This window comes from Choloepus didactylus, chromosome 22, assembly GCF_015220235.1.
Source record: "Choloepus didactylus isolate mChoDid1 chromosome 22, mChoDid1.pri, whole genome shotgun sequence".
In the NCBI taxonomy this organism is placed as follows: domain Eukaryota; kingdom Metazoa; phylum Chordata; class Mammalia; order Pilosa; family Megalonychidae; genus Choloepus; species Choloepus didactylus.
The window spans coordinates 29,855,728-29,875,995 of record NC_051328.1 but is presented as its reverse complement, the minus strand read 5'-3'; the positions used below and the strand labels follow the sequence as shown (position 1 = coordinate 29,875,995).

The window sequence follows — 20,268 nt, the reverse complement described above, 5'->3', positions numbered from 1 at the left end:
CATTTTGCCCAGAGCCTTTAGTTATCTGCTAGAGGGTTGTCTAAAGACCATATCTGGCCATTCTTGGAAGTATAACCCCCAAATTTTGTATTTGTGATTTTATATTCTTTAAGCAGGTCCTGCAAACTTGCATCTGTTCCTGTCCACGAGGCTACTTCCTGGAAGCCTCATGCTGTATTGAGGAGAGCAGCCTTTTTAATGATGACGGCATTGAATAAATTCCCAGCACATGCCAATAGTAGCCTGTATATATATCAATTCCCATAGCCTTCCAAAGGGTTGATGCAGAGGGATGCTTAGTTAACATCGCTCTGGTTGCCAATATTTAGTAGAGGAGATCCTCTCCCCCACCCCCTTCCACCTGTTTTTAGCCCCTGCAACATTAGATGCACTTCAAACAGGGAGAGCTCTTCATTTTGGTCCAGCTCCCTCCTTTTGTCATGCAGAAAATGAGACCCCCAAATGGTCAGCACCTTATGTAAAGTATTAGTGGTGGTTGGAGGGCACCAGAACCCAGATTTCTGAAGTCCTATTCAGTTGCACTATCTGGGACACTACCACGCTTATCACAGCACTTACGTTACTCTATTTTTCATTATGGTAATTTATGGACTATAACACCATTTCTCAAATTCTTTGTCTGAGGTCGTCAGGTCTCAGCTCCAAAGTCAGCACTACAGAGAGTCCTTTCTTAAATCTCTCTGTTGAAAGCAGCTCTCCTGGACACTTTTCCTTTCATATTCATCTGTTTCACTGCTTTTACGATGCTTCCTCTCTGAAATAACTTTGTTTATTCTTCATTATAGATTTATGATCTACCTCCCTGTGGTAGAATCTAAGTTCTGTTAGATCAAGAGTCTTCTTTGCTTATATTCCAGTATCCACACATGGATACCAGAGCCAAGTTCATAGTAATTGTTGAATCAATATTTGTTGAATGAATTAGGGTACTCCTAATGGTAGAGGAAAATTAATGACTTTCCCCAGTGCCTGGGGACATGGCCTGGCCTACCATAAGCATAAACTTTCCTTGGCACCTTTTGTTTTACATTGACAATTCTTTTCAAATTTTGTATTTTTAATTATACATTCAGTTCCATAAAAGTAGGTATTATCATGTAGCAGAGAAGAACCCATTTGTCATGTCTTTTGGTGGACAAAAAAAAAAAAAAAAAGCCATCCATCCTGTTCTGTCCATTCACAATGGAATATTATTCAGCCATAAAAGGAATGAAGTTCTGATACATGTGGGACCACCTTGAAGACATCAAGTTGAGTGAAATAAGCCAGACAGAAAAGGACAAATATTGTATGATATTGCTGATATGAAATAATTTGAATAAGCAAATTCATAGACTCAGAAACTAGTTCCGAGGTTACCAGAGACCAGCACCAGGGTAGGGAATGGGGAGTTTCTGCTTAATTGGTACAGAATTTCTATTTGGGGTGATGAAATAGTTTTGGTAAAGAGTTGTGGTTATAGCAGCACAACATTGTGAACTTAATTAACAGTACTGAATTATATATTTTAATGTGGTTAAAAGGGAAACTTTTAGGTTGTATATATGTTACTAGAATAAAAATTAAAAAACAAAACCATAGGACTGTACAACACAAACAGTAAACCCTCATGTAAACTATGAACTATAGTTAGTACAATTATAACATTCTTTCATCACTTGTAACAATGGTACCACACTAATACAAAGTATTAATAATAGGGGGTGGTGTATGGGAACTCTGAATTTCCTACATGAGTTTTCTGTAACTTTTCTAATAACTATATTTTAAAAATCAAATTTTGGATTATCTATGATTTTCAATTATTCATGTTCTCCTCAGCTACCATTACACTGAAAATTGGCAACTGAGTAAATAAAATTCTGGCAATGCATAAAACCGTTTAGGTCTTTAGGTCTTTCTCCTAAAAGTGAGATTTTTCTTCCTTTCAGCAAAAATGCTTGAAAAATGTTAAGTGGTGTAACCTTTTCTTAGTAGCAGGCAATTTATTGAAGTGGTTTGGAGTTGACGAGAACACGGAAACAAATTCTCTTCCAAGATCTCTTCAACCCCACGAGAGGATATTTATAAACCGATTGTCTCATGCCTCTTACAGAATCTGGAATTCTGGGGGCAATATTTCGAAATTACTCAAGAGCCAAAGTTTTAACATTTTCATCCGTATTCCGAAACAAAACCGGGAGTCTTTCTCTTGTAACTTCCTCCCGCCAGAAAGTTCAAGAAAACAGAGGCAAAAATCTTTGTCCACTCCTCTTATCGCGGGCTGAGCGCGACGTGACGGTCATAGATTCCCACCAATTGTACGAGGTTTCCTCGTGCGTGGTACCGCCTAATCGGCCTACGAAGAGCCAGCCAATGAGAGCGACGCTGTTTCCGCAGCGAGGACCTATGGAAGAAGAAGAGAGGGTATTGGTCACCAGCTGGTGGGTGCTGTCCAATAGGAGCAGGCCACGCCCGCGGCTCAGGCGGGGAGATTCGGCTGATTTGGAAGTGGCCGTTACTTCCCCGGCCGTCCGGGTTCTACGAAAGCAACGGCTGCTACTGCGCTGGGCTTGCGGGCTTTACCGCGTCCTTCCGGCTTCAGGTGAGGAGGGCGCTTGCCCCTCCCCGGGCCTTGAGCCTTTAGCTCCGGGATAACTTACTCGGGCTGGGTCCCTGCCTGCGAGGCCCAGGGACCCCTCCTCCACGAGGTGGGCTGCGGGCGGGCGCGGAACCCGGCGGCCTGAGGAGGTTCGGCTCCTCTGGGCAGGCCCAGCGATCGACCTGAGGCTCCCGAATCCCCGCCCTTTTGGAGTTGTTGGGGACGCACCGCAAGCGGGGGAGGTGTTGAGGGCGAGAACTTCGGGACTCCAGTTCCCCTCATCCGGGCCTCTTGACTATTCATTTGCAAATAATCGCACTCATGTTGAGCGTCCATTACTTGCACCACTTTCAAGAAACTAAGGAACTTAATTTTTAATTTTATCTGGTTTTACTCTCTGACGCAACTCTGTGCCGTGCTTTTACCGATGAACAAGATGAGCAGAAGGGTTAGGAAACCCACCTAAGGTCCCACAGGTAGTGACTGCAGTATTCGAACCTAAGTCTCTGACTCCCCGCTGCTGCCTCTTAACCTTGTTAATTGAGGAGCGCCATCCCGGCCTGTTGGGGGCATTGTTTCAAATCAGAGTGACAGAGCAATTGGGAGCTTAACATTTTAAGCCTCATCTTTAATGGCATACATAAAAAACAGCATTTGTGTGGCATGCTGAGATACAAGGCTTGGTGGACCCAAAGTTTTGCTCTAGGCACCCCTGGTTACCTCAAGGGCTGGGGGGATCGGTATCTCCCCACTTAGGTTGGGAAGCTTAGCTCCGGAACGGCCTGTTCAACAGAACTCTCTGCAGTGATGGAATGTTCTGTTATCTTCAGAACTTTGCGATGATGGAAATGTTCTATGTCTGCGCCGTTCAGTACGGTAGCCAGTAGTCACACGTAGCTGTTGAGTTACTTAAATGTGGCTAGTGCGATTGAGGAACTTAATTTTTAGTTTTATCTAATTTAAATAGCCGCATGTGACTAGTGACTACGGTAGTGGACGGATTCTGCTCCCTTTGGTCCTTCCCCCATCCCACCCCGCTTTGTTTTCAGGAAGGTTGATTTGTTTAATGTCCCTAGGGTACATCTAGAAGTAGCTTGGACCACTTGCCTTAGGTTTCTGAGGCCATAGTTGTACCCTAGAAACAGGTCATAAACAGTATTAAAGGCATGAGCTTAACAATATTTCTAAAGAGTAGTGAATAATTTATTAGTGAGGTTTGGAAGAGTGTAATTCTTTTCTTGGATAGTACGTTAAAATTGATAGCTTCTGTAGGGCTGTAACTCTACAGAAGTTTTATTGATAAAGCACCTGGTGTGTTCTTAGGTTTTTGGTTTGGGTTGTTTTTTTTTTTTTCTGTTTCTTTTTTTGAGGAGTGTAGTGGTTATTTCAGTAGATACTTTGCATCTGCTCTGTACTTGATGCTAGGGAGGAGACCTCTGTACTTGATGCTAGGGAGGGGACAGTGGTGAATCAGGCTTGAACTCTGCTCTCTGCCTTTCTGGTCTAATCAGAACCGGTTGTTCTCTAGGCATATGATGGGAGTAATTTCATTTTTTAATATTTAATGATACTGAATAGTATAGAGAGTAATAAAAGAATACATGTGCACTCACCACCCAGATCTAACAAATGTTAGATTTTGATATAGTTGCTTCCAAACTTTTTTTTTTTACAGAAGTAAAAAAATTATATAGTTGAAGCTGAGCATATACCCCATATCTTTTTCTGAATTTGGTGTCTATCATGCCCATGTGTGTTTTATACTACTGCCATCTATTTACAAACCTAGATAGTGTGATTTTGCATGTTTTTTTAAAATGTATATTATCATGATTACATATATAACATAAGTTTTGCCAGTTTATCCATTTTTAAGTGTACAGTTCAGTGGCATTAATTACATTCACAGTGTTACGGTACCATCACCACCAACTATTACCAAAACTTTTTTATTACCCCAAACAAAAACTCTGTACCCATTAAACAATAACTCTCCATTTCCCCCACCCACCAACCCCAGGTAACCTCTGATTAATTTGTCTCTATGAATTTACTTACTCTAGATATTTTATATTCTAAATATTTCATATTTGTCCTTTTGTGTCTGGCTTACTGCACTTAGCAAATGTTCTCAGGGTTCACCCATGATGTAGCATGTATCAACTTCACTCCTTTATATGGCTGAATGTTCTGTTTTATGGATATACCACATTTTGTTTATCCTTTCATCTGTTGATGGACGCTTGGGCTGTTTCCACCTTCTGGCTCTTGTGAAGAATGTTGCCGTGAACATTGGCTATTGTGAACAATGCTGCTGCGAACATCTGAGTCCTGTTTTCAGTTCTTTGGTGGTATATACTTGGGAGTGGAGTTGCTGTTTAGACTTTGACTTATCCTCTTATTTTCACTACCGTGCCACCCTCCATCCTGGAGTCTTAAACCTGTCTGGTTCAAACTTGCAGTTTTCTACATCATAGGGAGGAGGGTGTTTTCTTTTCTTTTCTTTTCTTTTTTTTTTTTTGCGTGGGAGGCATGTTAACTACTTTTGTAGGCTTTCAACCAACCCTCTTTTCAGCTCCATCTTTCAACACTGCTTCTGTGGTACCTGTTTTCTACAAACCCCATGGTAGAATCAATTTACTTCTCAATAGCACACCTTCCCTCCTCTTTGCAGGCACTTGGATTTCATTTTTTCAGCTGTACTAATTAATTATTCTCATCAGCCCCCTTTATGACCACCCAAATTGCTTTGCTTTTCTCATATCCTGTTTGCTTTATCCTTGTATTTCTTCTTCTTCTTTTTTTTTTAAGGCTTTTTTTTCCTCTCTTACCTTCAAGGTTTTCAGAAATGACTGGAGAGAAAGATACCTGTTCTTTACCATGTTTACTGAAATTCCCTCAATTTACTCCACCTACTCCATCTGGCCTCTAACCCCATCACGTCAGAGAAACTGTTCTATCATAATCAAGAAAAAGTTATCGAAAAAGTTATCGCCTCCAAATTGCTTAATCTAATGGCCATTCTGTTACTCAGTAGCAGTTGACACACTTATATTCTCTTCTAAGATTCCACATTCCCTTCCATAATTGCATATTCCTAGGTTTCTTCTTACCTCACTATCCCCACCTGAGTCCTCCTTATTGGCATCTCTCTCTGAGAGTTGTTATTTTCATGTTACTGTCTCTGGTTTCAGTGCTAGGTCCTCTTTTCTTCTATCTACATTCCTTCTTCTTAGGTGGCTTAATCCACTTCCACAATTTTTTTAAGTAGCAGAATTATGCTGAGGATTCTTAAAGCCATGTACATCTTTCCACTTCTGTTACTGCTCTTTCTCAAGCCTCTGTGACCATCAGTCTGAACTCTCACAGCCTCTTAACTGGTCACCTTGCTTGTACTCTTGTTCTCTTACAGTCCACTCTTGACATAGAAGAAGCTTCTTATCAAGACCCATGAGGCCTTTTGTGATTGTGTGCTGCCTTTCCAGTCTCATCTCATACTGTCCACTCTTCTTCACTGTACTTGTTACACTGATCCACCTCAGTTTCTCAAATGCACTAAACTTGTGTTCACCAGGAACCTGTGCACTCATTTCTTCCATCTGTAACTCTTCCCTGGCTCTTGAATGGCCTGGTTCTTTTAACCCTTTCAGGTTTCATCTCAGTTTTCACTCTTTCAGAGAGGCCTTCACTATCATCTAAAGTGGTGTTCTTTGCCCCCCACCCCCAAAATCAAACTATCATAATCTATAATTTTCTCATTAAATTGTTGGTTTATTGGCTTTCTCCTGCTTGCTAGAATGTAAACTCGGTTACACAGGGTCTTGTTTGTCTGACTTTGCCTCTGTGGGGTATCTAGCTACGTAACAAGTACTTAATAAACGTTTGTTAAATAGACTAATGTAATAGAATTAAAGATAGGAAGCAAAAGTAATAAAAGGGATGGGGTAAATAAAGGTTGTTCAGCTTCTTTAGAGAAATTGAATTTCCATTTTAAGTTTTTAATTGAGTTAATTTTACAAATGTAAAGGTGACTTTTCTTGATTTATCCTTTGTACCTTTTAGATAAACATGAAAGATGAATATTACTTACTAAGATTAAATACAGCTTCATATGGTATATTTGCTTTTGGCAAATGTCCATATTTGGGTCAAACAGAATTGCAAGGAATCTGGGCAATCACTTTGAGATCTAATAGTTCAACCCCTTTATTTTAAAGATGTCTCCATTTTAAAAACGCCTATTATGGTCACATGACTTCATGTTTTCAAAGGTTTAACTGGAATACTGTTTATAAATACTTGTTATGGAGAAAAAATCCATTATTGTCAAAATTCTTCAGACTTAAAATAAGTAACTAAAGTCTTCTCTTTAAGCTTCTCACTTTCGCTAAGAATTATCCTAAATAGAAATTCTGAAAGATTAGATATCATTATATCAGCTACATGTTGTGCTTTATTTTACTAATACTTTTTCAAATATTGCTTCCTCAGTGATGTCTCATGAAGCAATGGAATATAATCTTCAGGAGCAGACTGATCATCATGCTGCAGAACAGCCTGCTTCTGCTGAAGTGGTCAGCAGCCACGTGGCACCGCTCCCGCTCCAGCCTGCTCCCCAGGTGTCCATTGACCTGACAGAGGAAGTGGAGCTTTCTAGAGAGGAGAGTGGAGAGAACCACAATCCAGGAACTTCAGAGGGGGATAGGCAGGAATCTGATGCTAACCCCACTGTCCACGTGTCTTCACTGAATTCAATGAACAACTTTATCACTGGGCTGCAGAGGCTTCATGGCATGCTGGAATTCCTGAGGCCTCCACCTTCAGACCACAACGTGGGGCCTGTAAGAGCAAGGAGGAGACAGGGGTCTACTTCACGCAGGACGAGGCCCAGAGGGTCTCAGAGGACGGACAATGCCAGGTAAATGTAAATTTATATATATAAATTGTGGGATTAATGCATCTTAGTTTCAGGTCATAGTCCCAGTATTGCCAAGATCAGTGAAGACGGTGACCTTTGACAAGCCAGGTAACCTTCCTGAACCCCCATTTCTGCATAAAGCAGATGAAAATAAAAAGTTCTTACTTTGTTTACTTAACAGAGTTATTGCAGGGATAAGGTACACTAATGTGCTTTGAAAACTAGGAAGGCAGACATTTTGGAGGAGGTGGTTTGTTGGTACTAGTTTCTGTAGAGGTTGCCTCTTAAGATCATGTGCATCTTGTACACCAAAAGGTATTTCTTAGCTTGCAGTTCACCACTCTCACCAAAGATCCATTGTTCACTGGTATTCCACTTGATGATGCTATAGATTCCTGAAGATGAGTGGTCTGGATTTAGAGAAGCCTTATATGATAATTTGCATAATTTAGAGTTTATGTGACTAAATAATTGGGAAACATTCTAGCCCTCCTACCCTGAGATTGTGTTGCAGAATGGAAAATAAAATTTCATGGTCTTTGGTTTGAACTTGCCTCTTTCTTCATTGCCTTTATACATTTTTTTTTATTGTGACATCTCATACATAACATAAAATTTGTCATTTTAACCATTTTTAAGTATACAATTCAATGGCATTAATTGCATTCACAGTTTTGTGTTACCATTATCAACTTCCATTACTAAAACATTTTCATCACCCCAAACGGAAACTCTTTACCTTTTAGGCAGTAACTCCCCATTCTCCTTCCCTGCAATCCCTGGTAACCTCTACTCTACTTTATCTCTATGAATTTGCTTATTCTAGGTTTTGCATATAAGTGGAATCATAAAATATTTGTACTTTTGTGTCTGGTTTATTTCACTTAGCAAAATGTATTCAAGATTCATCCATGTTGTAACATTTCTCAGAACTTCATTCCTTTTTATGAAGGAGTATATTCCATCATATGGATATATTTATATATTTATTCATTCATCTGTGGATGGACACTTGGATTGTTTCCACCTTTTGGCTACTGTGAATAATGCTTCTATGAATACTGGTGTATAATTATATTTGAGTCTCTGTTGTCACTTTTTTGGGATAGATGCCTAAGAGTGGAATTGTGGAATCATATAGTGATTCTATGTTTAACTTTCTGCGGAACCACCAGCTGTTTTCCATAAAGTCCATATCATTTTACAGTCCCACCAACAATGTACAAGGATTCCTGTTCTCTAAGTTTTCTCTAACTCTTTGTTATTTCTGTTTTTTGTTTGTTTGTTTGTTTGTTTTAACAGTAGCCATCCTAGCAGGTATGAAGTGCTATTTCATATTCATTTTGGTTTTCATTTCTCTGATGGCTAATGATGTTACACATCTTTTTACGTGCTTATTGGCCATTGTGTATCTTTGGAGAGATGTCTTGTCAAGTCTTTTCTCATTTTTTAATTGGATTGTTTGACTTTTTGTTGTTGAGTTGTATTCTGGTTATTAAATTCTTAAGTTATGTGACTTGCAACTGTTTTCTCCCATTCTGTAGGCTGTCTTTTCACTTTTTTGTTAATGTTTTGTGATACACGAAGTTTTTAATATTGATGAAGTTCCAATTTATCCATGTTTTGCTTTTGATATCATATCTACATTCATTTCCTAATACAAGGTGCTAAAGATTTTCCCTTATTTTTGCTTCTAAATATTGTGGGTTTTGATCCATTTTGAGTTAATTTTTTTACATTGTGTGAGATAGTGGTCTGATTTCATTCTTTTCCTTGTGGATATCCAGTTTTCCTAGCACAATTTGTTGAAGAGGCTATCTTCCTTGTTGAGTGAACTTGACACCTTGTTGAAAGTCATTTGGCCATGGGTGTGTGAGTTTATTTCCATTGGTCTATTTGTTGAACTTGCCTCTTGAAGGACTTGGCTGACAAGTGTTGACAGAGTTTGGGGGAAGAATAACAATTGTCTATGCCCTGTTTGCTTTTTAACTTCTCCCTGTTTCATTTAAAATACCTTATTTCACATTTGGCCTTCTAAATGTTTTCAAAATGTTAAAGATATGGAATTCAAATCCTTCATTTTATAGGGAGAGGAAACATGGGCCCTGAAAGAGCATTTTGTTCAGGCTTTCATAGCCACAGCCCAGAGGCGGTAGAACTGGTATTGGAACCTGTATTTTACTCGTTTTATTGCCAGGGAGGTAGAGGAAGCTTCACTTATATCCATTTGTTTTCTAACACTATGAAACGGGGATGACTTTTTTTTTACCCCCCTCCCCCCCTTTTTTCTAACCTCTTTTAACAGCTCTGAGAGGTAGCTAGGCCATCCATTATCCATATTTTACAAAGGAGGGAGCTGATGGTATAACTTGTGATTTGACCAAGGTAACTTGGGAATTGGGATAGTGTCTTTTGATTGTGCATTCAGCATCCTTTTCCATGCATCCTGCTGATTACTATGGCAGGCGTTACAAGTATTGGGGCTCCAGTGTATATAGGGCCTAGTCACTTTTGGATATCTTTAGTCAAGGATGATCTGTGCCTAGCTCTGTATTGACAAGAGGTTTGCAAATGTGCATTACTCTGTTATGTTAAGGTGCCATTCCCTCAGATTATGGAGGCAAAGTATGATTTCATACACTTGTGTCATAGGTGAAGGTACCTTGTGCCATTTGAGGACCTTTCTGTGGTTGGGAGTTGAGAGTGTTGTGTTCAGAGCCTGGCTGACCGTCAAGAGACCTCTGGCAGTAGTCCTTAGCCTTGCCTGTTCGTATAGTAACTCCTGTCAGGGGGCCTCAAGAGTTGATTGCTCTTGGTCAGGGATGTGCTGCCTTTTGTTAACCATCTCATAGGAGGGTACTATTTATAAACCAAATGCCACTTTACAGAGGAAAATAGAACAGCCACAGGAACCAAATTCTGTAATGCTCAACATGATTCTCCCTGAAAGTATTTACACACAGAAGCCAATATCTAATCTGAAAATTGCTTCATGTTCTTAGACTCTGTGCTCAGGGCCTAGATTATAGAATTCAGATTTGTGACAGTATTGGTCAAGCTAATTACTTGTATGTCCAGTATGTATTTTAGGAATAGACCTAAAAGGTCAGGAACTGTGCTGTTCAATGAAAAGAGCATGAATGCTGGAGCCATTTGCATGTGATACTGAAACTTCTTTTCCTGAATATTCGTGTTGTAAGCAAATTCTGTATTAAATTCATACAAAAATATGAGCTTTGCCAAGACTGATTGCTTATAACTTCTGAATTTCTTAATTGAGAAGGATTTCTTAGTATGGTGCTTGGAAGTTACTCACCTGACAGACTATCCCTGGACCAAGTGTTGAAAGCCTGTGCCAAAGTAAATGGTTTTTGCTTAAGAGTTGGCCAATAAGTCAAAATTGGAGAAAGCTGAGTTGTAAACAGTTCCTCCCAATGGGTTTATCAGCCATGGTCACAAACTCCTTTTCTGATTCTTCTTTTGAGGCTGTTTGATGATGTCATCCAGGATCATCATTCATTCATCAGACACTTATAACTGTCAACTATGTGAGAGAGTGAACTTTGCCCTGAAGAAGCATAGTGAACAGGACAGATCAGGGTGCCTGTTCTCTTAAAGCCTGTGGAGTCTAGGAGCAGAGAGGGTGAGCAAGGGCCAAGAACTTACTAGCATTTAATTTAGAGATGATAAATGCAAAGGAGTCCGGTGCTGGGAGAATATCCTAGGCTCCAAGACTGCACTCCCAAAGAGAAATCCTAATATTGCCTCTCTTTGCTCTTCACAGTTCCCCTCTCCATGTTCCCACCTGAGCTTGGAAATGCTTATATTGCTACTCAGAAGCAAAATTAATAAGTGATTTTGTAAAAATAGACACTTTTTACTTGCTTTTTATGCAGTAATACAAAAATCATTTATATTTCTATATGCAACTACAAGTAATAAAGAAATGAAGTTAAGAAATCAGTTCCATTTATCATAGCATCTGAAAGAATAAAATATGTAGGAATAAGTTTAACAAAAGATGTGTAAGTTTGTATTCTGAGAACTATAAAACATTGTTGAAAGAAATTAAAGAAGACCTAAATAAATGGAAACACATTGTTCTAGTTTGCTAATGCCACCAGGATGCAAAGTACCAGAAACGGATTGGCTTTTATAAAAGGGGGTTTATTTGGTCACACAGTTACAGTGTTAAGGCCATAAAGTATCCAAGGTAACACATCAACAATTGGGTACCTTCACTGGAGGATGGTCAATGGTATCTGGAAAGCCTCTGTTAGCTAGGAAGGCATGTGGCTGGCGTCTACTCCAGAGTTCTGTTTTCAAAATGGCTTTCTTCCAGGACATTCCTCCCTAGGTTTCAGCTCCTCAAAAATGCCATTCTTAGTTGTTCTTGGGGCATTTGTCCTCTCTTAGCTTCTCCGGAGCAAAAGTCTGCTTTCAAAGACCATCTCCAAAATGTCTCTGTAAGCTGAAGCTCCTCTCTCAGCTCCTGTGCGTTCTTCAAAGTGTCCCCCTTGGCTGTAGCAAGCTCACTTCTTCTGTCTGAGTTGTATAGTGCTCTGTTAAACTAATCAAGGCCCAACCTGAATGGGTGAGGCCACACCTCCATGAAAATTATCCAATCAAAGTTATCACCTACAGTGGGGTTGGTCATCTCTCCACGGAAACAATCACAGAATTACAATATAAACAACACTAATTCGTCTGCCCACACAAGACTGCATCAAAGATAATGGTGTTTGGGGGGACATAATGCATTCAAACTGGTACACACATCCTGTGTTCATGGATTGGAAGACTTACTATTAAGATGGCAGCACTAACCAAAGCGATCTATAGATTTTCTGTCAAAATTCCAGCTGCCTTAAAATGTTAAAAGCATTTTGGGTATCTGGGTTGGGAGTATGTTGGAGTTCTTTGTGTGGGTTTGGTACTATTTTTGTAATTGCTCTATACGTTTGAAATTATTTCAAAATAACAAGTTTTTAAAAATTCCCAGAACAAAGTTGGAGGACTCACTTCCCAATTTCAAAACTTAATGAAAGCTACAGTAATCAGGACTATGGAACTAGCATTAAGGATAGACATAATAGATAATAGAATAGAATTGAGAGTTCAGAAATACACCCTCACATTATGGTCATTTGTTTTTTGACAAGGATTTAAAAACAATTCAATGGAGAAAGAAGAGTCTTTTCAGCAAATCCTGCTGACAAGTGGATATCCATATGCCAAAGAATTAATTTGGACCTCATGCCAAATATAGAAGTTAACTTAATGTGAATCAAAGGCCTAAGTGAAAGAGCTAAAACTATGAAATTCTTAGAAGAAAACACAGGGATAAATCTTTATGACCCTTTAATTAGGCAGTGGTTTCATAGATATGACACTAAAAGCTCAAGCAACAAAAGAAAAAAATAGATAAACAGGACTTCATCAAAATTTAGAACTTTTTTGCTTCAAAAGACACTATCAATTCTTAGAGGAGGAAGCTCCAGGAATCAGTCCCTCTGTCAAAACAACTATTGAACCGTAGGAACTGTCTGAATCAACTATTTTGAAACTCTGCAGTCTGGAGGAGCAGTGGCTGTGGAAGAGCGGTAGGAAGAGGCTGGTAAACTGCAGTAAATACTGACACCTGTATACTGAGGTTGAGGCTGGTCACACCTCTGGCTGCCCAGGTTGTTGCTCAGTTCACCCACAGGGATGAAAGCTGCCTTGTTGCTGCTGCTTTGAAAGCCCAAGACATACCTGAAAATGGTTATGGATGGCTTCTAGATGATGATATTGATTTGCTCCCCAGGAAATACTGTTTTACTGGGTTTTCTGTCACATTGTATCCCCATCAACCATGCCCTGTTGATGACCTGGACCCCAGCCCTGAGCCCCTGTGTGTGGTTTGCAGTCAAGCCCACACCCCTGAGGGAAACCACTTCTACACCTATACAGAGGATGTGGATGGTGACCGCATATGCCACATCTGCATTCAAGCTTTGCTGGACCCTCCAGACACGCCCTGTGGGCATAACCTACTGCATACTCTGCCTTACCAACTTCCTGGTGGAGAAAGACTTCTGTCCCATGGGTCCTAAGCTTGTAGTGCTGTAGCATTGCAAGAAGTCCAGCATCCTGGTCAACAAGCTCATCAACAAGCTCATGGTGACCTGCCCTTTCAAGGACCTCTGCACTGAGATGTTGCAGCACTGTGATCTTGAGCATCACTTTAAAACGAGCTGTAATGGTGCTTCCCACTACGGCCTGACCAAAGACAGGAAGGGCACTCACAAGATGGCTGAATTGATGACCGCGCGAGTCTTACAGCAACGACACTCCCCAGAGGTTTCTGCAACTGCCACCATCTCCCTAGTGTCGGATGAGCCAGGCCTAGACAACCCTGCCTACGTGTCCATGGTGGAGGACGGTCAGCCAGCAAACCCATTGGATCCTGGCCAGAGCAATCAAACTAGCACATGACCCTTTGAGCTATCCACTATGAGAAGCAGATCTTTTTTTTTTTTCAATTTAGTTTTACTGAGATATATTCACATATCGTACAATCATCTGTGGTGTACAACAAACTTTTCACAGAACCATCATATAGTTGTGCATTCATCACCACAATCTATTTTTTTTGAACATTTTCCTTATACCAGAAAAAGTAAAAATAAGAATAAAAAAAAAAGTAAAAATAAGAATAAAAAATAAAAGTAAAAAAGAACACCCAAACCATCCCCCCCACCCTATTTTTCTTTTAGTTTTTGTCCACATTTTTCTACTCATCCATTCATACCCTGGATGAAGGGAGTGCGATCCGCAAGGTTTTCACAATCACACAGTCACCCCTTGTAAGCTACACTGTTATACAATCATTTTCAAGAGTCAAGGAAACTGGGTTGCAGTTTGATAGTTTCAGGTATTTTCTTCTAGCTATTCTAGTACATTAAATCCTAAAAAGTGTTATCTATATAGTGTGTAAGAGTGCCCACCCAAGTGACCTCTTGACTCCATTTGAAGTCTCTCAGCCACTTAAACTTTATTTCGTTTCATTTCACATCCCCCTTTTGGTCAAGATGCTCTCAATCCCACAATGCGGGGTCTAGATTCGTCCCTGGGGGTCATATCCCACATTGCCAGGGAGTTTTCTACCCCTGGGAGTCAGGTCCCACATAGTGGGGAGGGCAGTGAGTTCACCTACCGAGTTGGGTTAGCTGGAGAGAGAGGGTCACATCTGAGCAACAAAGAGGTACTCAGGGGGAGACTCTTAGGCACAATTATAAGCAGGTTTCACCTCTCCTTTGCGGTAATGAGCTCCATAAGGGCAAGCCCCAAGATAGAGGGCTTGGCATACCAAAACGCCAGTCCTCAATATTCATGAGAGCATCAGCAACAATCCAGGTAAGGAAGTCAACACTTCCACATTTTCCCCCGGCGCCTCGGGTATATATTTTTAGTCTCTGCCCAAATTATTTTGGGATATGTCCCTGTTTCACACTAACCTGTACAAACCTACCAGGTCTCACTTCCTATTAAAAGTTCCATGTAATTATGGTATTTGAACATACTGTCTGAGTTAAATTGTTTAGGAAATGTAGCTCCTGCACCAAACAAACATCTCTTCCCTTGGTCTCACGTGGAAGGTGAAATTTTAAAACGCAGTATCATCCTTTACTCTTTGGCCCGATTTGCCCTAGTCCTAACTAGATTGTTTCATTGATATCTCTAATTGAAGTCTGGGCTCTTTTTAACCTTTTTAACAGTTGCTGTATGCGCTAATACTGACATTCATATCTGCCGAGCTCTAGCTCTTGAGTTTCAGGTGTCACACAGATACCCAAAGTTCCAGGGATCGATCAGGTTATACACAAAGGGATCAAGAAACAGATCTTTTTAAAAACTAAATCAAGCTTTGAGTGTTCTTTGCAGGACAAAGAGTGGAATGCAATTGCCAATAAGGTGGACCAGGAAAGGGAAAATTCTGAAAATACCATTGCCCTTGAAGTCTTTCTAAGTTTGTATCACCTGATTCCAGATGGTGAAATTACCAGCATCACTATCGAGTGGATCCCAATGAAAGTCTCTCCATTAGGCTTGTGGGAGGCAGTGAAATGCCTCTGGTCCATATCATTATCCAACACATTTATCGTGATAGGGTGATTGCCAGAGACAGCTGGCTACTGCTGGGAGACAGTACTTTAAAGGTCAACGACATGGACATCAGCAAGGCAACTCACACCTATGCCCTCTATCTCCTGTGGCAACCCTGCCTGATGCTGCTGCTGACTATGCTGAGAGAAGAGTTCCAGAGCAGTTAACAGTGGTCTGGCACTGGATATCTGTGGACTCTGGGATGCAAGCTTCCATGTGATTCTCAACAAAAGCAGCCTTGATGAGCAGCTTGGAATAAAGCTGGTACACAAGTAGGAAGGAATAAAGTCCTGAAGCATGCAACAACTTGGATGAACCTTGAAACAGTATGTTAAATGAAATAAGTCAGTCACAAAAGGACAAATATTTTGTGATCTCACTGATACGAACTAACTATAATATGTAAACTCATAGACATAAAATATAGAATATTGGTTAGCAGGATATAGAATGAGGCTAAAGGAGTGGTTGCTTAATATGTGCAGGGTGGTTAACTAGGTGGAACTTAAACATTTGGAAATGGACAGATGTGACAGTAGTACGTTACTGTGCTGAATGGTGTGCAAGTGTGGTGGAAAGGGGAAGTTTAGAGTCACCAGAAGGAAAGTTGGCGGTTACAACATGGGAATGTATAACACAGTGAATCTTGTGGTGCACATTGTCCATGATTAACTGTACAAATATAAAAAAATTCTTTCATGAACGAGAGACAGTTGTATGACACTCTTATAAGGAGTTAATAGTAGAGGGGTATATGGGAAAAAAATGTACCTATGGCAAACTATGGACTATAGTTAACTAGTAATACTTTAATAGTCTTTTCGTCAACAGTAACAAATGTGCCACACCAGTACTAGGGGTCAGTAATATGGGGGGATAAGGAGTATGGGGGTATTAGGGTTTTATTTTCTCTTATTTCTTTTTTTTTGGAGTACTGAAATGTTCTAAATTTGATCGTGGGACTTGTATTAGTTAGGGTTCTGTAGGGAAACAGAACCAACAGGAGATATCGGTAAATGCGAGTTTTTATAAAAGTCTCACACAACCTTGTGGATGCACGAGTCCAAATTCTGTAGAGCAGGATGCATGAGTCCGAATTCTGTAGGGCAGGATGCACAGGTCCAAATTCTGGAGGGCAGGATGCACAAGTGCAAATTCTGTAGGGCAGGCAGTGAGCTGGCGACTCCAATGAAGGTCTTCGATGAACTCCCCAGGAGAGGCTGGCTGATTGAAGAGGAGGTGAACGTTCTCTCTTCCCTTAAAAGTTTTCAACTGATTGTTGATTAGATCCAGCTGATTGAATTCTCACATTGTGGGAGGCATGCCCTTCATTGATGTAATCAGCCACAGATGCAATCAGCCACAGATGCAGTCAATTGACTGATGATTTAATAAACCAGCCTTCTAGTTTATTAACCAACCACAAATAATATACTTGCAGTAATGGTTAGGCCAGTGCTTGCTTGACCAGACATCTGGGCAATATCACCTGGCCAAGTTGACACACGAACCTAACCATCATAGGGCTGTATGCACAACTATGTGATGATATTGTGAGCTAATGATTGTATACTTCAGATGGTTTCTATGCTGTGTGAGTATTTCTCAATTAAATTGCATTAAAGAACAAAACAAAACAAAAATGGTGCCCAAGACGGATGGGCCTAGGGAGTTCATTTTCAATGTGCTGGATGGTAGCATGGCAGAATGACATGGTCAGCTGGAGGAGAATGATCACGTGTTAGCCATCAATGTACATGAACTTCCATTCTGCAGCCCAAAGCGTGCAGGTCATCTGATACAGGCTAGTGAAAGGCATGTTCAACTCATCATGTCTTACCAAGTTCAACAGCAGAGCCTGACATCTTTCAGAAAGCAGGGTGGAACAACAACAGCAGCCAGTCTGCAGGGCCTGGGTAGAGGAGCAACAAGCTCCTCCATCTTGTGGTCACTTGTCATGTGAAGGTGATGTGTCCAGAAAGATTCCGGTGAGTCCCTTGGCTTGATGGTTGCCGGGGGAGCATCCCATAGGGAATGGGATTTGCCTATCTATGTCATGAGGGTTGAGCCTGGAGGAGTCGTAAAGAAAGATGGAAGAATAGAAACAGGTGACGTTTTGTTGAGTGTTGAATGGCATTGAATTAACAGGTCAGACAGATCTAGGTGATTGCATTATCGTAAAACGTGTCTTCTCTGGTTCTCAAAGCTTTTGAAGTCATCCAAGAAGACTATAGCAGCCCAGTAGGCCTGGACTCCAACCACAACACTGCCCCACTCCGCGGCTAGTCCCCGTCCTGGGTCATGTGGCTGGAATTACCACAGTACTTGTGTAACTGTAAAGATGTTATTTTACAAAGAAACATAGCTGGAAATCTGAGCTTCTGCCTTTTAAGAGGTTATGAAGAATACAATGGGAACAAACTTTTTTTTTTTTTTTTTTTTTGAATCAAATCTATTGATGTAGGGACACCTGCATATACAATGACGGAAGAATTAGATGTGATGTTCTTCTTACTGTAAATGGCAGAAGGACATCAAGAATGATACATGCTTACTTGGCAAGGGTGCTGAAAAAACTTGAAGAATTACTCCACTATTGCTTCTTGACCTGGCACTTTTTTATAGAATCGGTGATAAGGTCATAGAAAACCAGGAAATCAGAGATCAGCTAATTAAGTTGAAACTTTATTTATCTTACCAATTTTTATATTTAAAGGATGTATTGTAAAAAATGTAAAATTCAGTGTCAGGAAAAATATGATTGCATGAAAGCGAATTACACCTTCAGAAAAAAATAACTAAAAAAATGAAAACTACTAATAGTTTCTATTCGGTGTGGAAGATTTCTTATTACTACACAACTTTTAAGTTTATGTTTTTCTATTCAGTAAAAAGTCCTTAAACACCTGAAATGGTTTGTATGCCCCACTGAATTCAAATCATACAATTAATAAACTTGGTATATGCTAACATCTGCAAAGGGCACATTATGGGCATTTAAAAAGTGATTTAAAGCCAGAGGATTTTAAAAGTGCATTACTGACAGAAGATGGCGGCATTGAGAGGAGTGGAAGTTAGTTAGTTCCCCTGGAACAACTAATAAGCAACCATGAACAACTAGTAAATAATTTAGAATAACTGGTGGGGGACAACTGTGACTGTCTACACATTATATACCAACCTGGATTGAGAGGAATGCCTGAGAGCGCAGCATAAAATCTGTAAGTAAAAACTGCAGACCCAAGCCAGGAGCCCCCTCCCCCGCACAGCAGCTGGAACTGCAAAACCTTGCTGTAGTAGAAAGCAGCACTCTGTGAACAATCAAATATACCTCAGTCCAGCTCTAACTGGGGTTTTAATTAACAAATGTGGACTGCACAATACAAGCTACAAATACCGAACAAGCAGACAGAGGCTTTTAGTGACAGCTGACCTTAAAGAGACAGAAGACTTCTCTGTCCCGGGAGGGGGAGCCCAGAGGACCAGGTGCTATCTCTGGCCAATAGGTGAAACTGGGGGGGGGCCATGGACAGGCCCTGAAAGGGGGCTTTCCATCCATTTTTCTCTCTTTCATCCTGAGCAGCTCAGTGGAGAAAGCCTCAGCCATTTTCAGTTTCCAGAGCTCTGACCCAGACAAGGGTGGAGATAGCAGAGTCAGAAAGGCAAAGAACCTATTTAAACGCAGATGATAACTCCGTAGGGGGTGTATCTTCCCTAAGAGGAAGGAGGTGGTGCCCAGCTCTACTCCCTGTCTTCCTTTCACAACCAAACCCAAGAGTCTGGGGGAAAACAGCCAAAACAGAAACTAAGGGGGCCACACCTCCTTACACCAGTCAGGAGCGACAGGCTGACAGGCACCACCTGCTGGGCAGGTTAGGAAAAGCACAGCAGCTTTGAGGCCTCACAAGGTCTGTCAGTCTTCTAAGACACACCCTTAGGGAATACTGAGTGTTGCCCCCTTCTGAGACCTGAGCCTGTTCTGGCCTGGGAAAACCTGATTGGGGTAACCAAGGAAATCAGATGCCTAGACAACAGAAAACTACAACCTGTACTAAGAAAAACAAAGTTATGGCCCAGTCAAAGGAAGAAAATTGCACTTCAACTGAGATACAGGAATTGAAACAGCTAATACTAAATCAGTTCAAAGAGTTTAGGGAAGATATGGCAAAAGAGATGAAACATATAATGGAAATACTAAGCATACATAAGGTAGAAATCAAAAGTTTGAAAAAACTACTGGCAGAATCTATCGAAATGAAAGGCACAACACAAGAGATGAAAGACATGGAGACATACAACAGCATATCTCAAGAGACAGAATAAAACACTCAGGAACTGGAGAACAAGACACCTGAAATCCTACACACAAAAGAACAGATAGGGAAAAGAATGCAAAAATAGGAGCAGCGTCTCAGGGAGTTGAATGACAACATGAAACTTGTCATGGGTGTCCCAGAAAGAGAAGAGAAGGGAAAAGGGGCAGAAGCAATAATAGAGGAAATAATCAATGAAAATTTCCCATCTCTTATGAAAGACGTAAAATTACAGATCCAAGAAGTGCAGCATACCCCAAACAGAATAAATCTAAATAGGTCTACAC

The 20,268-nt window shown here is 40.6% G+C and overlaps 1 protein-coding gene and 1 pseudogene across 2 annotated transcripts in view; both read left to right on the top strand.

Annotated features, from left to right (window-relative positions):
- Positions 1-2,496: 2,496 nt before the first annotated feature.
- RFWD3 (ring finger and WD repeat domain 3) overlaps positions 2,497-20,268 on the top strand; it is a 49,516-nt gene continuing 31,744 nt past the window's right edge. For both annotated transcript variants that reach the window (XM_037816202.1, XM_037816201.1), the window contains exons 1-2: positions 2,497-2,605; positions 7,094-7,520. In XM_037816202.1, coding sequence (XP_037672130.1) covers positions 7,096-7,520 — 425 coding nt within the window. In that variant the 5' untranslated portion in view covers positions 2,497-2,605; positions 7,094-7,095. The remainder of the gene's footprint in view (positions 2,606-7,093; positions 7,521-20,268) is intronic.
- On the top strand, positions 12,893-18,293 carry LOC119518809 (annotated as a pseudogene).